This window comes from Macaca nemestrina, chromosome 19, assembly GCF_043159975.1.
Source record: "Macaca nemestrina isolate mMacNem1 chromosome 19, mMacNem.hap1, whole genome shotgun sequence".
NCBI lineage: Eukaryota > Metazoa > Chordata > Mammalia > Primates > Cercopithecidae > Macaca > Macaca nemestrina.
The window spans coordinates 60,473,131-60,491,014 of NC_092143.1; the positions used below are offsets into that span (position 1 = coordinate 60,473,131).

General features: G+C 41.2%; 1 protein-coding gene and 1 long non-coding RNA gene across 2 annotated transcripts in view; one reads left to right on the top strand and one right to left on the bottom strand.

Moving 5' to 3' along the window:
• Nucleotides 1-1,667: 1,667 nt before the first annotated feature.
• Nucleotides 1,668-14,230, top strand: LOC105468062 (uncharacterized). The gene is made up of 2 exons (XR_003015118.2): nucleotides 1,668-1,885; nucleotides 12,963-14,230. It is a non-coding gene; the product is annotated as an uncharacterized lncRNA (long non-coding RNA).
• LOC105468065 (desmoglein 2) overlaps nucleotides 7,506-17,884 on the bottom strand; it is a 52,828-nt gene continuing 42,449 nt past the window's right edge. Inside the window, exons 12-15 of the mRNA XM_011718027.2 lie at nucleotides 17,386-17,613; nucleotides 15,056-15,177; nucleotides 13,516-13,848; nucleotides 7,506-10,648 (exon numbers count right to left, since the gene is read on the bottom strand). Coding sequence (XP_011716329.2) covers nucleotides 9,626-10,648; nucleotides 13,516-13,848; nucleotides 15,056-15,177; nucleotides 17,386-17,613 — 1,706 coding nt within the window. The 3' untranslated portion in view covers nucleotides 7,506-9,625. The remainder of the gene's footprint in view (nucleotides 10,649-13,515; nucleotides 13,849-15,055; nucleotides 15,178-17,385; nucleotides 17,614-17,884) is intronic.

Sequence of the window (17,884 nt, forward strand, 5' to 3'; positions counted from 1 at the left end):
TTTAAAGCCACTAAACAGGGTTCTGCACATAGTGAGAATTCAACATATGCTTAGTTGAATCTAATTTTTCAGAAAAAGTCAACATCTATTCTTAAGAAAGCCCACGCCAGACTGACTGTGTTATTTGTAAATCCATTGGTCAGCGTCATTTCCTCCAAAATACAGCATTTTTGATAGAGCCGAAGGCTCATGACTGACCTTCAGAAAGACATTTTGTATTTCACCATCAGAGTGGTACAGGTTTTATTAGACTTCCGTAATCCAGGTCTCATTTCTCAGGCAGCTCTGAAGCATATCACACTTTATGTGAGAGGGTCACAGTTAGTGAAGGAAGGTATTGGCCTTTGCAAGTTTGTGTTGCTCAAGAACTTATTACTTAATTGCTTAATTTTTTGTTTTTCTTTCTAGCGTTGATAGAGTGACTTTGCCTCTTTCACTGCGTGCATAGTGCCATCTTGTGGCCATGAAGCATATGACACTCCTAGTTATGCCACAGTGCTTCTGCTGTTCCATCTTATTTCTGTAGTCCAGAGGCTAAGTGTAGAAACACATGGATTGTTACTAGGTGAGCGTACATATAGTTTACTGCTAAGCCAATTCAACCTGGTACATCTAGGTGGGGTATATCTAGAAGCATTTAAGATGTTTGTATTTTGTGCGTTTTCCAACTTCTTTCATTGAAGTACCCCAATCCAGTGTTTTTCTTTGAAAAAGAACCCATGTAACCTAGGGAAACAATAGATGTGGTCCTTGGAGAGGCTGGAAAGAGAAACTCAAGATGACTTTAGAAGGGTCCAACTCAAGAGGGGCTGCAAAACCGAACTTGCTGCTAGAAGAAGCTGAAAGCAGTAGAGGAGGGGCAGGGGAACACATAGGGTACGTCTTAATGTATAGCCTTCGGTAAAAAGAAAGAAGAATAAAACAGATCTTTAATATAGTGAGTAAAATCTCCAACAATCCAAGTAACCAGAATATAGGAACTGAAAGAGCTTTTGAACCATTGCAAATAGATCGTGTCCTGCACTGAAACCTCTGTAGTTTTCCTCAGAATCCCTCAAAGCCATTGAGAATCCATCGATTCAGACTTAACAATGAGAACTGACCTGGGCTTGGGATGCAGCAGATTAAATGTTGCTAGTTAAATGAATCATGCACAGGTTTAGAAAACCAGTCTGAAAATTTTGTTTGGATTTTTGCAATTGTCTTGCTTGAATGTACCAAAAACCCCTACCCTCTGAGACAGGTAAATTCCTCCCACCACAGCGCACCATTCTTCCTATGACTGGCCCTCTGTTCATTCAGTCACCAACCATTTCTTTTGTTGGTTGATACTGGAGTAAGTATGAGATGACACATATCAAAAAGGCCCATTCCTGCCTTCATTTATCTCAATACCCACTGACAGTATGCAGGGGAACAATGGGGGATGCAAATCAATTCTTCAACAGCCTTATGACCCTAACTCAGAGATTCTATCTGTAGGAACAATGGGAATGCAAATGGTCAGTACCTGGTGCTACCTGACTTTTAGCAACAATGAAGTGGGCCAAAGTGCAGCCTGATTAATGTTTAATTACAAATATATTTGTGTTCAGAACTCAGCATGCAATCCTTGTCAACACTGGGGGACAGTTTCAAGTCTGGTAATAATTGAGGAGGAGGCAACCACTGCTAATAGGCCTACAGGAACAAGGAGAGAGCGTGGGTCCAGGAACTCAGAGAGGGAGTTGCTCTATAGAGAGATGCGTAACAGAGGGAGGAAGAGGGAGAGATGCCCTGACCTCATTTTTCTCTTTCTCACCAATCTCTAGCCAAGGCCATCACTGGCGAAGTCCATCTAAAAGCCAGAGTCAGCAAGCAGCGCCCGTTGAAACGTCCATAAAAGGTAAGCTCCTGGGCCTCAGAGCAGGTTGAAGGGCAGAGAGAGAGTATGAAGAGGCAAATGGAAAATACCTGGCCCAGGGCATATCTGAATTTTTAACAGATACATATGTTCCTCATCACAATTTTTTCAATTTGGATGGGTGGGTTTTTGTAATCTGTGGAGCAATGTGAGTCCATCCACTGATGGACTTGATGCTGTATGTTTCATATCATGCCAATAATGCATTATAGCAAGTGGGGCAGGGGTATGATGGAAGGTGTGAGGGACAGAAACAATGCTGAAAGCTTTTTGATTAGCATAAGGGTAGAAAGAAAGTCAGAGATTGAATGGCATAGCAAGATCCACAGAGTGAAAGCTCAAGGTTCACATGTATCATTTGTGAAACAGTAGAGTATTTGAAGGTTGACTGTGATAAATTAAAGTTGCATATTGTAATTTCCAGAACCGTTGTAATCACCCAGTGGGTTCTTCCTGCACAGACAAAACCAATTCACTGCAGGGGGATAGGGGAATAGGTGCCCCTGATTGGTTGGGGATGCAATCACAGGGGTATGGAAAACGGTCCTAGTGCACCAAGTCTGCTACAGGATGGGGGCCACAGGAGCAGTTGAGCCAAGAGTCATGGATATCCAGTTATCAAAAATGTAAAAGCCTGAAAAGACATCCCAAAAGGCCAATCTTATGTTCTATTATAATAATGTTATCTGCCGGAGTAATTGGGGAAGTTGCAAATTTTGTCACTTCCGGAAGAATGGATGGTAATTGTTTACATCTACACCTTAGCAGACTAGAAGCCCCTTTCATCCTCCTAACCTGGTGGGCTTTCATTAGTTTTATAAAGGTGGTTTAGTTTTTGGGAAAGGCTCTTATCATTTAAACTATAACCTAAATATCTCCCAAAGTTAGCTTAGCCCAAGCCCAGGAATGACCAAAGGCAGTTTGGAGGTTAAAGGCAAGATAGGGGTTGGTTAGATCAGACCTCTTTTGTGTTGTGATTTTCTCATTGATATAATTTTTGCAAAGGTGGTTTCACTCTGAAGTTCCCCCCAAATCTTTACACAATGATAGAAATATTCTAGATTTGTGCTGTCCAGTTAGTTGGTAGCCGCTTGCCACGTAGAGCATAGCCCTAGAGTGTAAGTACAAATGTAAATGGGAAAAAACTGAATTTTCCCTGGTGCAAAAAAGGGAAAACTTTCCCTTGCCATCTCTCATCTCTCTTTTTCTTACAGTATTTAGTTTAAAGAACCTGCAGTTGTTAGCTCTTTCTCTATCTCCTTTGCCAGCTTTATAACCAGGGATGTCCTTCTGAAGGACCTGGGGCTGTCTCTTTGAAATGTTAACATCAAAGAAGCCAGCACCCCTATCTTCCCATCTCCATGGCTGCTCGCTCCAAATTATAACTAGCTACCTGTCAGAGAGATCTAAGAAGTTTGTTATTTCTTTGAACAAAGGCAATTAGCAAAGACAATAGCCACCTCAATTACCAGGTGAATTTAAGATGAGCTATGTATGACAAAATGGTGCTGTCAAATCCTGTGACTTGAGGACAAGCTATAGTTTATCTTGTGAACAGGTATGTTCTAAATGGCTATATAAAAAGCAAAACCTTTTTGCCTTTGCAATTTCTTTCTTTCTTTCTTTCTTTTTGAGATGGAGTTTCACTCTTGTTGCCAGGTTGGAGTGCAATGGGATGATCTCGGCTCACCTCTACCTCTACCTCCTGGTTCAAGTGACTCTCCTGTCTCAGCCTCCCGAGTAGTTGGGATTACAGGTACCTGCCACCATGCCCAGCTAATTTTTGTATTTTTAGTAGAGACGAGGTTTATCTGGTCAGGCTGGTCTCAAACTCCCGACCGCAGGTGATCTGCCCGCCTCAGCCTCCCAAAGTGCTGGGATTACAGGTGTGAGCCACTACGCCCAGCCTGTATTTTTTTTTTTTTTTAGATGGAGTCTCACACTGTTGCCCAGGCTGGAGTGCAGTGGCGCGATCTCGGCTCACTGTAAGCTCTGCCTCCCAGGTTCAAGCAATTCTCCTGCCTCAGCCTCCCAAGTAGCTGGGACTACAGGTGCCCGCTACCACACCTGGCTAATTTTTTGTGTTTTTAGTAGAGATGGGGTTTTACTTTGTTAGCCAGGATGGTCTTGATCTCCTGATCTAGTGATCCACCCGCCTCAGTCTCCCAAAGTGCTGGGATTACATAGGTGTGAGCCACCTCGCCCGGCCTGCAGTTTCTTTAGGAGCTACCTATGATGTGCCTCACCTTCAGGACTTAATGCTTATTCAGTGATAAACTGTTTTCTTTCTCCTTTACTTTGTGGAAAGGTTCCTTAGGTTGACAGGAAATTTTGTTGTTAGTTATATTTCCTCAATAAGAGCAACCAATTAAAAAGTAAACACAAAGGGGTGTAGGTGAAAGGCCAATAGAGGCACTACAGTGGAATCCTAAAACGTGCAGTACACAAAAGAAGTCAGCAAACAAGAGTGGAGAAAACCAAAAAAAACCAACAAAAAACCCAGGTGGACAAAGAGAAAACAAATACAAAGATGGAAGCTTAAACTTATCCATATAAATAATTGCCGTAAAACCTTCTGATAAAAGTCAGAAATTGTCAAAACAGGAAAAGCCAAGACCTACTTGTATATTGTTTACAATAAACGTGCTATAAAGGCACAGCCAGATGTCAAGCAAAAGGATCAAAAAGATACCATGGAAGCACTAACCATAAGAAGGCTGGTGTGGCTGTATTAATGTTAGGCAAAGTAGATTTCAAGACAAAGAATGTGTTAGAAGAAAAACTTGAGACAAATTATATTTTACGAAGTTGGCTGGGTATGGTGGCTCACGCCTGTAATCCCAGCAGTTTGGGAGGCTGAGAGAGGTGGATCACTTGAGGCCAGGAGTTCGAGACCAGCCTGGGCAACATGGGGAATCCCCATCTCTACTTAAAAAAAAAAAAAAAAAAAAATTCAAAATTAGCTTGGTGTGGTGGCACACGCCTGTAATCCCAGCTACTCAGGAGGCTGAGATAATCGCTTGAGCCTGGGAGGCAGAGGTTGCAGTGAGCCGAGATCCCGCCACTGCACTCTAGCCTGGGTGACAGAGTGAGACTCCATCTCCAAAATAATAAAATAAATACATAAATACATTTTACAAACTTTAGTTGAGCAAAGAATAATTCGCAAATTGGGCAGCTCCTAAACCAGAGAAGATTCAGAGCCATGCTGGCACTGCCACGTGGTCAGAGAGGATTTATGGATAGAAAAAGGAGGTACAGAAATAGCAGGACTGGTTACAGCTCAGGGTTTGCCTTATTTGAATGCAGTTTGAACCGCTGGCTGCCTGTGAGTGATTGAAGTACTGCGGCTGTGATTGCCTGAGACAAAAGTAGGTTACAGTCTGTTTACACATCGAGTTAGGTTACAGTTCACTAAGTATGGAGAAACCTTCAGGCCAAACTTAAAATATGTAAGGAGGGCTGGGTGTGGTGGTTCATGCCTGTAATCCCAGCACTTTGGGAGGCCGAGGTGGGAGGAACCCCTGAGGTCGGGAGTTTGAGACCAGCCTGACCAATATGGAGAAACCCTGTCTCTATTAAAAATACAAAATTAGTTGGGCGTGGTGGTGCATGCCTGTAATCCCAGTTACTTGGGAGGCTGTGGCAGGAGAATCACTTGAACCCGGGAGGTGGAGGTTGCGGTGAGCTGAGATTGCACCATTTCACTCCAGCCTGGGCAACAAGAACAAAACTCCGTCTCAAAAAAAAAAAAGAATGTAAGGAGGCAGCTTTAGGCTAAAGGTAATTGAAGAGAGGCATTTCATAATGATAAAACGATCAGCTCTTCAGGAACACAGTAATCCTAAATGTGTTTGTACCTAATAATACAGGCAAAATGTTTCAAAACACAGGAAACAAAAATAGAAAGAATTAAAGGGGGAAATAATCAAAGCCACACTTGGGAGACTTCAACCTCTTAGTAATTAATGGAAAAAGTAGACAAAGTAATTGGGAATGATATCGAGGATTAAAATAAAACATAATGAAACCAAGAAATTTTGGTTTGTTAAGAAAGTCAGATTTAGTGATTTGAAATGTCTCATTTTTAGGTGATGTTTAGTTAGCAACGTCCTATTGTAGACATTTTGATGTGGTGTTTGGAATATGGTCTGCAGAGATCAACCAGAAGTAGCTCCATGTGCCACTTGCAGTGGGAACTGAAGTCACAGGAATAAAACAGTCTTCACGCTTTAGGATGTCCTGATGTGCCAGTGTCATGAAATCTTCATTCATGAGACATTCCAGTTTACCGGCAGTGTAGACTGGAATATGCTACACCTCCCAAAATGTTTTGTTAGTATAAGGATTATTTTGAGCTGATTATTTTGAGAAATAGCAGACACAGGAGAAACTCTGAAGATAGAACGTAAGTTTACCTTTTGTAAAGGGATTTACATTTATAAAGGAAATGTCCATTTATAAGGCTGTATCCCTCTCTACCAGAAACACAGGATGACTATAAGTGACAAGGACATTAACTTAAATCTGCATAACAAATCTTATTTAAGCTTACCAGACTTTTCCTGTTCACCTTCCCATAACTTCTTTCCCCTGCCCAGAAGCCCTTAATCCCCTTTCCTTTGTTTTAGCCCAAGTTGGTATATTGTTAAATTAAAGTAAATTCGGCCTGAGGCTGCCTTCATACCTTGAGTCCCCACATGACCAACTGCAGCCTAGCTTGGTACATAAATGAACTGAAAGCCTAACTTAGGAGTATATTTTTGTAACACATAGCTGAGTGTCAATCAATCACAGCAGCTGAGTTTCAGCCAGTCACTGGCTGCCAACTGATCAGCCCACCTCCAATTAAGGCAAAGGCTCAGCTGTAATCAATCAAGCAGCTTCCCTACCTCACTTCTATTTTCTGTCTATAAATACTGCCTGCTCATTATTGTAGAACAGAGTTCTCTGAACCTTTTCTAGTTCTAGGGCAGCCCAATTTTGTGAATCATTCTTTGCTTAAATAAACTGTTAGATTTAATTTGTTTAAAGCTCTTCTTGTAACATTTTACTCCCAAGTTCTAACCACCCCTTTGAGCTGCTCTTCCCAGTTACTGCAAAGCATGCATGAGATACACATGTTAATAGACTAATGTTTGTTTTTCTCTTGTTAATCTGTGTTTTGTTACAGAGCCCCAGCTGGGGGCCTAGAAGAAAAAGATTTGCTTTTCTTCTCTTACAGCAGCAACTCTGATCTTTTCCCTTCTAAACTATGACAAGCAATTAAAACAGCCTCTCAAACATTGGTAGAATGATTTCATCTCTTTGCGTTAGATATACTAGTTTTCTCCAGCCAAATCCAGCGGATTTCTCCAGCGTTACTCTGGGCAGAGAGTGACCTTCAATACCTTAGGAACAAGGTTGCCAAAGTTGGAAAATGAAAATGCCAAGTACTCAGATAAACTTGAATTTTAGATAACCGGTAACTTTTTTTATTGCAAGCAGATCTAATTAAATAACAAAGTCCAAGAGGCACCTGCCTTTACGGCACGCTCCCTAACAAACTGAGCTATATTCCTTGTAAAATATAATAGAGAAATAAAAATCTGCGAGGAAAGGGTCACTCTAAAGGTAGTCTTTTTATTTAAATATTTTATGATGATACACATACAAATATAATCTCCCAAAAAACAAATGCAAAACTAATACAAATCACTTTTTCAGGAACAAAGAAAATCATTTAGAAAATGTGATTATGCTACAAGAGGCAGGTTAGGTTTCCAAGGCTGCTCAAGGAGGAAGCTTAAGACCAACTTTTGTTTGAGTACAGGGGTGATATTTACATTTTCACATACTAGTGATATTCCTGTTGCATACTTGGCAAAATAAAACTGTTAGTAGGTCTACAATAATAATAAAAGAAACAACAATTACTAAGTAAACAATTCTAGGTCATGGAAGAGTAACCTCCATTTACACTATAGATTTAGATGTCTAAAAATATGTGCCCTTATCTGTACACAGTTAGTGGGAGCACACTATATAAATCCTTTGCATAACACCATTCAATGATATTTTTTAAAGTCTACACCATTTTAAAGTTTTACTTCCCTAGCAAAATATCTTCAGTCAGGAAATTAGTCTTCGAAAATTATTGTGTTGTGGGAAATATATAAATTATTACTGATAATGCACATATATTTTGAAACATTATTTCTAGGAGCAATAAAACATAACCTATTTAGGAGCTAACCAATCCAAATAATTTGTAAAAAAATTAACTTGTAGAAAAGGGAGCGATGTTGTGCAAAATCAAGTCAATTATTTGAGGTTTTTATAATATTGAGTACTTAGGTACTAAGTCCCACCTGACCAGTCAATAACTGACAAATCAAAACAAAATAATAATTTCAAAGACAGAATTACAGAAATATAGGGCTTTTTGAGATTTTTGGCAATTGTAAACAAAAATGAATGGTTTGTACAACTCAGTGTAATTCTACAAATATTTATTTGGCACCCATGTTAGGCACTGAGGATACACAGCAGTGAAATAGGCCTAGTTGTTCTTACAACTAGAGAACATAGTTGGTTAATGTAGCTGCACTAAATTGTAGCTGTTTAGAAGATAACATACCCTGAGGTTTTTTTTAAGTATACTATTACTATAAGTAAAATTATTTTATAAATTTTGGTTTTGATTATTCAACTCAATTTGGAGTGTTCAAAATTTTCATGGTGGTTGAGACGAGTAAGAGGTATAATGCTATATATATATATATATATTTTTTTTTTTTTGAGATGGAATCTACTGTTGCCCAGGCTGGAGTGCAATGCTGCGATCTCCACTGCTGCGGCTCACTGCAACCTCCGCCTCCCAGGTCCAAGTGATTCTCCTGCCTCAGCCTCCCAAGTAGCTGGGATTACAGGTGCCCACTACCACGCCCAGGTACTTTTTGTATTTTTAGTAGAGATGGGGTTTCATCAGGTTGGCCTGGCTGATCTCAAACTCCTGACCTCAAGTGATCCACCTGCCTCGGCCTCCCAGAGTGCTGGATTACAGGCATGAGCCACTGCCCCTGGCCAGTATAATGCTATTTTTAAGACTATACAGTATATACGTGCACACACACACACACATATACACACGAGTCATGTGCACAGAAACATACAATGTGTATTCTTATCAATGGTCCAATTTAATGAATCACTCAGATTAAAAGGGTTCAAGTCTTAAGGAAAACCAAAACTGGTGCTCAGACTGTGCATATATCTTTGGATCAATGAGTTGTTGAAAATCTGCTAGATGCAGTAAAGTATAGAATACAGAACATCAATGTTTAATGTTAATATGGTGGGCAAAGAGACCCAATCAGTTTCCTGGGTTGCTTTACTGGACGGCTGATGAACTAGATACTCTGTTCATTTGCTAAATTCTCAGAAGCCAGACTGACTCTCTATGTATCTTCTCAGGATTGTTTGCATAGCTTGCTAAAAGGCACCTAAACAGCAGCATCATCTCTATGTCCTCAGTAAATCATGGAGCATTTCTAAAACACACTCCTGGAAGCAGAGACAGTGTGGTCCTCTGCGTCTCGTATCAGTGACTGAGAAACATTTTAAGATCAATGTGTATGTGTCTGTGTGTGTCTGTAAGGCTCATGAAAAATCAGGTACATTGGAAACATGAAATTAGTCACTGCTAATTAAACTCGGGGTCAGTTTGTGGCTGACTGCTGTTTAGGAGTAAGAATGCTGTACAGTGCTATGCTTGGTGACTCTGGTGGAAGATGTGGTTATGGTAGAATTAGAATGACCAGATTCCTCTAAACCAAAGTCTGGCAGAGGGCCAGGGACTCCAGCTCCAGACACCATGGTGTTCCTAGCCTTCACAGAGTTTTCAGTGGGAATCTGGTAACTGGATTGCAGAGTGGAAGCAGGTGCTAGAACTCTTTCTGTCACTGTCACATTCTGTCCTACTGCTATATTAGGCATGGCCAGAGTAGGTTGTACACCTGAGCTGGGGGCAAGGAAGCTCTCTCTTTCCCTCACCATGACGTAAGGTGCATCCTGCAGATGCTGAGTGCCTTCCAGAGGATTCGATCCACCCCCATGAGGCTGTATTACTCTTTCAGTGACCACAACTGTACCTTCATTAGCATAAGGCTGATCTACCAAGGCAGAAGCTGGAGCATACACCCTCTCGGTCACAATAAGGCTCTGTGGCTGTCTAGGACCCAGAATCACAGTGCTTGGTGGCATAGTGGACCCTGTGACATAGGAAGTTTCTGTTGCTATGATATTTCTAGAAGCCACTGGGTCAGGAAGAGGTGTAGCTACCTTTTGCGCCTGCCTAGAAGACACAGATCTTTCAGTGACTATTTCCTGAGTTACTTTCTCTGCATTTGCTTCTTGCAAAGATTTTGGAACTGGGAAGCTACTGCCAGAGGAGTAGGTATTCTCTGAATTAACCATAGTTTGCTCATAGGCTGAACGTGAAGCTGTGTTCATACTTGTTTCTGTGGCAGGTTTTTGCCTCTGCTCAATTTCCATATTTATGTCTATTTTTTGACCCAGGCAAACTTCAGCTAGCGTCTTGAATTTAAGTCCCAAATCATCTAACAAGCGGTCATCTAGCTCTCCTTCAATAAAACTGCAACAACCAATAGAAGCATTCAGCGATTCAGTTTCTTCCTGAGAATAGACCAGAAGGCAATCTTTGGCTGTGTGATTTTCATCTTCCTCAGTGTAAGAGGCCGCTTTCTAAAATGAAAACAAAACAAAACAAACAAAACAGACCAATAATTAGTAATACAAATTCATTTAAAAACAAGACTCTATATTCCTGTTCAAAATGCAGTAATGTGAATTTAATTACAAGGAACCATCAGGGAAGCACAAATTGAGAGAGATCCTACAACACAACTGGTCTGCATTCTTAAAAATATATTAATATCAGGGAAAAAAATAGAGAGGCAGAGGGGACTGTTTCAGATTAAAGGAGACTAAAGTGTCAGGACAACTAAATGGAATGCAAGATCCTGAGAAAAAATTGCTATAAAATATATTGTGATAGTTGGCTAAATTGAAATACGGACTGTGTCAATGTTAAAGTTCTACATTTGTTAACTGTACCATAGTAATGTAAGTCAGTGAATGTGTGTCAGTGAGAGAGAAAATGGAAAAGCAAATAGCAAATGTGGCAAAATATTAATAATTGGGTCCAAAATTTCTACTATTCTTGCACATTTTCTGATAATTTTGAAATTACTTCCAAATCAAAAGTTAGTACATACATACATAACCAAGAATGACTGGAGCAGGATTAGCGTGGAGGGAAAACATATCAAAGGAAAACAAACAGGATGCTAGAATTGAGCTTAGCGGTGAGACAGGAAAGGCCAAGAAGTAGATTTGCTTGACACCAACAACATCCCTGTTAAGCTGATACTTGGAGGAGGGTGAAGGATGGTATGAAAGACGGGAGGGTGGAAAGGAGCAGAAAGTGGGAAAGCTTGCTAATAATTTCAAATGTAGAAGAGAGGACAGAAGTAACTTGCTTCCTCTCTCAATGGAAGCCCCTCCCCTTACTCCTCTCTAGGGCCCTTCAGATGCCTTATATTCCAACTCTGCCCGTTCTCATGCCCATTCTCATGAGCGCACAGGGCCTTGTTCTCAAGAAAACCACCCAATCCTGCTTTTTTTTTTTTTTTAAAGTATTCTTACTATGTCTGTAGGATCTGTAGTAAAGTTCTTTATCTTATTTCTGATATCCATAGTTTGTGTTTATTCTTTTAATATCCTAATTAGTCTGGTAAAATGTTGATCAATTTTATTGACCTCTGTAAATAATAAGCTTATGGTTTCAATTTTTTTTTCTATTGCTTTTTGCTAACTATTTCATTGATTTTTGCTCTAAAATTCATTATTACCTTATTTCTGCTTGTTCTGGGTTTAATTTGCTCTTCTAACTTCTGAGCGTGGAAGCTTAGGTCACTGATTTGAGACCCATCTTCTAAATAACCATTTTTGCTACAACTTCCCTTCAAGCATCACTTTAGTAGTTCCCCACACATTTTCATAAATAACGTGTAATTTAATTTGCAGTCATGTGTATTTATAAATATTTGAGTATATTTTATATATCTCTGTTACTCATCTCTGGTTTTAATTTTGTCATGAAAGTACATGGTATGACTGCAGTTCTTTAAAAGTTATTTACATTTATTTTATGTCCTAGAACAGAGTCTATATGAAAAAGCATGTGTATTCTTCTGCTTCTGTTGCATAGAGTGTTCTGTCAATGTCAACTAGATCCATTTGGTTGAGTACTAAGTTTTCTATATGCTTACTATTCTGTCTACTTGTTCTTTCATTTACTGATAGAACAGGTCGAATCTTCCAACTATCAACTATCATTATGAATTTGCCTATTTCTCTTTGAGTTGTTTCTGCTTTAAGTTTTACAAATTTCTGTTATTAGGTTCTGACATATTCAGGTCTCCTGATGAACTGACCCACTTTTCATTATGAACTATCCCTCATTATTCCTGGTCATATTCCTTGTTCTGAAGTATACTTGATCTCTATGTTACACTTTTTTTTTAGACAGAGTTTCACTCTGTTGCTCAGGCTGGAGTGCAGTGGTATGATCACAGCTCACTGCATCCTTGGCTTCCCAGGCTCAAGTGATCCTCCTACCTCAGCCTTCTGAGTAGCTGGGACTACAGGTGTGTGCCAGCATGCCTGGCTACTTTTTTGTATTTTTGGAGAGAGAGGGTTTCACCATATTGCCTACGCTGGTCTTGAACTTCTGGGCTCAAGCGATCTGCTTGAGCCTTGGTCTCCCACAGTACTGGGATCACAGGCATGAGCCACTGTGCCTGACTTCTACAGTATACTTTTATCTTCAGTCCTGCTTCTAATTCCTTAGTTCTAGCATGAGCTTCCTTACTGCATCTGATCATCTTCCTGGAACGTTTCTCATCGTTTTTTGGTGAACCCTCATAACAGCAAAGCCAAGTACTCACATACAGAAGGTAAAATTTAAATGGACTTAATAGATTGTGTTTTTTAGGTTATATATTCTCTGCCTCTCCTACGGAGCTCATCCCTACCAAGCCTGCGCCTACAGAAGGATGGGACTTTCCGAACCACTGGCATCTGTCTTGGTCCTATGACGTGCTTTGGTCAATGAAATGTGAGTATAAAAAGGTGGAGGCTTTGAGAGCCATTGCCTGGTTCTGCCTTGTTCTTTTCTTTGGGTCACAAGGACAGCAGCTTCCCAGGTACAATCTGCTCTCTCAGCGGGCATCTTGATATGAAGACATCATGAAGCAGAGCAGAGCTGAGCTGACTGGCAAAAACATAACTGTAAGTGAGAAATATGCCTGTGTGAGAACTAAGATCGTGGGGTCACTTGTTACTGCAGCATAATTTAGCTAACACTGACTGATTCTGTGGGTCCCATTTCTCTTTCCTTATTGCCTGTAAGTATTCCCTGAAAAAAGAAAAAAAAAACCCAAAGTCTCATTTGGATACAAGGCAATGATTACCCTAATAATAACACAGTCACATACAAATGTTCCCTTCACGCCCCCCTCACCCCAATACATAAAGCCCATCCTTACATCACTGAAATAATTTCTTAAGAATTCTTCGTTCAGCGCAACAGCAGCTGCCTGAGCTCCGGCCATGTCTCTGGAAGCCCCTGTGGCTCTTGTGGTCTTCGTGGTTTCAGTGGTCATGATAGCGCCTGTGGCCCCTGTAACCTGGGTAGCTCTACCAGAAAGCAGGCTTCTGTATTCTTCCCACCTTCCGTCCATCTCAGACATCTCATGCTGCCCTTTGGCAAAGGAAGCAGAGCTACTTCCTTTCATGGTGGCTTCCTTGGCCATACCTCCTACTCCATTTCTTCCTCCTAGACTTTCCCCTTGATCCACTGGCAGAAATGATGGCACCACCTGTGAGAGCAAACACAGCTAAGAACTGAGTCAGAAGGATGGAGGGAATCCTTCATCCTTGGTAGAAGGATCCGAGCCAAGTGGGCATAGGAAGGTATAAGCTATTTCCACTGAGACCAATTAGAAAAAGTATTTTGAGTTGAATAACTTACATAAGTCTTATGAAGATCTCCTTTCTTCTATCTTCTTGTTTTATAGCTGGATAGAGCCCAAAGAGGAAACAAAGCCCCCACAGTCACATAGGGTCTCAGCTCCTTTACTCTATGGGCACCAATGGCATTTCAATCTTCCTCTACAGTTTGATACCTTCTTCTATAGTTATAGGATTCTTAATTTTGTTTTGACCTGGATCCATGGCCACCCAAAATAAAGACTCTATTTCCAAGCCTCTGATGCCACTAGATATAGCCACCTGACTAAGCTGTGGTCAATGTGAATGAAGCAGAAATGGTGTACGCAAGTTCTGGGAAGTGTGCTTAAAGAGGGTTCCTCACTTTTCTCCTATTTGCTGGTTAGAATGTGGGGACGGCAGCTAGGTAGCTAGAACTGGGACAGGAGGACAGTGTGGGAATGGAACTCAGCCATGGAAGAGAAACAGGGAAGAGGGAGCTGGGGACCATGCTGTGGATGAATCATGATGTTGATCTTGGAATGCCCATTAAGCCACTGTTATTCTGAGTTCTCTGCCACCTGATGTTAAATTCTATCCTATTAGAAATGGTGCTCGTAACAGATGGTGGTGAGAGGTCCAGGGTGAAGATGCAATAGAGAGACAAAGGGATATGGCTATGAAGTAGTTGGGAAAGAGGGTTTTGCAACATTTTACAACTGTCATGGGGGTTGTGGGGTTACCTCTGCAAACCCTATGTATTGAGGGGAATGGAAATGAAGCAGTTCCTGGTTGTGAAAACTGCCCATTTAATGTTGGGACAAAAGACTTAGATCCCTACACACTTTGCTCTTCCTGAACCTTGCTCTACATTCTCTACAACATGGGAAGTGTCAAAACAGAGTAAAACTATCTCAATTCTGCCCCAGCAACAAACACAAAATATGCCGTCATTTGAACCCTTTGCCTAACAAAGGCACATGAGTGAAATCCATAGTGACCACTCTACTCACGCAACCAAAAATGTAAGAAACACTTCCCGAGGCCCCTTTAAAACCCAAAAAGAAGACAAGTCATATTGACATCTGATCCACTGACCTTGTCTTCAGGTGGTGCTCCTTCATTATTCCAAGGATGCAGCATCTCTATGGTGCCAGGTATGGGGGTAAAGCCTTTGCCGCCCTTTCCGCAATGGCACATCAGCAGTAAAAGTGGTACCACTGTACAGACACAAAATTGCACATAGATAAGGTTAATCTTGACATATCTCTAAATTTATATTGCTTAATTTTGGAATTTTCATGTCCCTTCCTAGAATTGTCTTCACTTATTTACAGCCCAATTTTTCTTTTCTTCACCCTGATCCAACCTTACCAAGCTTGTTTTGGGCGAGTTACTCCAAAACCCGAAGGCAGGATGAGGGAGTCTTACAGATTCAAGGCCTTGTTCATCAAAAAGAGCCTGTCTGTGGTTGCTGAGTACACTACCAAGACTAGGTCACATAGTATCCAAATCATCACAACCAGCTTAAAGATTAAATTTTTTTAAACTATGGTCCAATTAAAAAAAAAGTCACTGTTGCAAAAATATATGTATTATTAAAAACAGTAATTAGAAATAATAAAGTGAAACATATAACAATTTCAGAGCCCTCTTCTTAGATTTTATTTTACTGCTAGAAGGAAGCAAAGACCAAGGCTGACCCCTTGATCAGTGCAGCAAAGAATTAAACGTATCTGCATGCCCATCTGCCACTCCCATTTGGCAGCTTCCAGTGATGAACTGGCAACTGCCTAGATTCATTTTTATGTCAAACAGCCAACAGCACATTAACTATAGCTACTATATCGAATAAGAACACTGAACTCAGCCAGTGGCAATTCTACAATTTTAAAAAACATTCATCAAGTGTCTATTATGTGCCAAGTACCACGTTAGGCTCCAGGGAATCTGAGATGAGAAAGCAGTGCAAGGAATCACTGAGCAAAAGATACAGTCCTAGCTCCAGTACCTACCTACAAACTTGGTAAGCTGAGACAAGTCATTTACCGTTATGTATCTGTATATGTAGCCATAGCATGGAGACGATGGTATAAAAGTACACTGCAGACTGTTGAGTGCTGTGCATTCAGTTGAACATCTACCAATGGCTCTAACACAGTAGTCCCCAACCTTTTTGGCACCAGGGACTGGTTTCATGGAAGACAGTTTTTCCACAAGGAAGTTAGGGGTGGGGGCGTTGATTTTGGGATGACTCAAGTGCATTACATTTACTGTGTACTTTATTTCTATTACATTGTAATATATAATGAAATAATTATACAACACACCATAATGTAGAATCAGTGGGAGCCCTGAGCTTATTTTCCTGCAACTAGATGGTCCCATCTGGGGGTGCTGGGAGACGGATCATCAGGCATTACATTCTCATAAGGAACACGCAACCTGGATCCCTTGCACGAGTAGTTCACAATAGAGTTTGAGCTCCTATAAGAATCAAACGCCAGCACTCATCTGACAGGAGGCAGAGCTCAGATGGTAACACAAGCAATGAGGAGTGGCTGTAAATACAGATGAAGCTTCACTCACTCACCCACCACTCACCTCCTGCTGTGTGCCCTGGTTCCTAACAGGCCACAGACAGGTGCTGGTCTGTGGCCTGGGAGTTGGGGACCCCTTGTCTAACAGAACCCCCCTCTGTCACTGCACTAGCCTGGGCTGCCTTGGAGGTGGCCCTCTGTCCATGTTCAGTGGTCAAGTAGAGTGGTATTTCATGTGACCTCAGGATGCAATCCCTTGTTCTTTTATAAATGGAAACCCGAGGTCTTTGGAGGGTGGGTAGAGCAGGCAGGACTGGTTGAGAACATCTTATGGTCAGGAAGGACAGGAAGTGCTCAGGGGGTCTGCCTACTTTTGGTGCTGGTGAAGAAACAAGCCAAGCGGGGAATACCAGGGAGGTGGAGCTCTGACAAGTTGACTGTACAAAGCAGAATCCATTGGAATAAACTGGGTTTGTAAAAAACCTTGCACCCATAACCCAAAGTCATGCAGCACATCTTTTCTGAGCGCTTACTACATACATGCAAGGCTCTGTTCTACACACTGGGAATACAGCAGTGAAGAGAACAGACAGCACACTGCCCTCACAGAGCTCATCGAAACGGGAATACCAGCGAAGTTTATGCCAAAGAGTAGTTCCTAAGTTACTGAAATCGGAACATGATATACATTTATAAAACAAATTTCTGAAGACTCCTATATTATGCTTTGGTGATTTACCAATCATCAATTGTTTCCCTGTTCACTCTCAAAGTGCTCTAGTGTGGTTAAAGAATAACTGTGAAGAAATCAATGACTACCATAGAACACAACTCCAGTAGTGCACTCAAATTCCTAAAAGCACTACAGAGTGGCTTTTACAGACTTACACAGAAGGAGCAGAAAGGCCAAAATCATGAGTGCGATTGCTGCGGGTCCCAGGCCCACGTAGGAGTCACGCTGCGCTTCCCTGCAGCCGCTGCCATGCAGACACTCACAAACCGTGAGTGTGAGCATCTGCTTGTCAGGGCAACTAAAACCCTGGTTGTCTGAAATCAGGAACTGAATTTCACTTCTCCCAAGCTTTTTCTCGCTTTGCTGCAGCAGCACACTGGTACCTATAAGGTCGGGCAGCAGAAGGAAATAAAAACGAATGATTACCAAGGATGAGGCAACATTAAATTCCAGAAATGTTCTTTCGTTGCTGATTATATTTAGCTCCAATTAGATACATTGTTCTTCCTTCACTTCTCATTGAAGTGTGCTCGTTAAAATTTGTCTATAGGCCCTGAACGTGCACTTTAAATAGGAAAGGGTCAGACCCGGACACCTTACTTTCATGATGATTAGCTGTAACCAATGTGTGTGGGTCTAGGATAGCTAGGAACT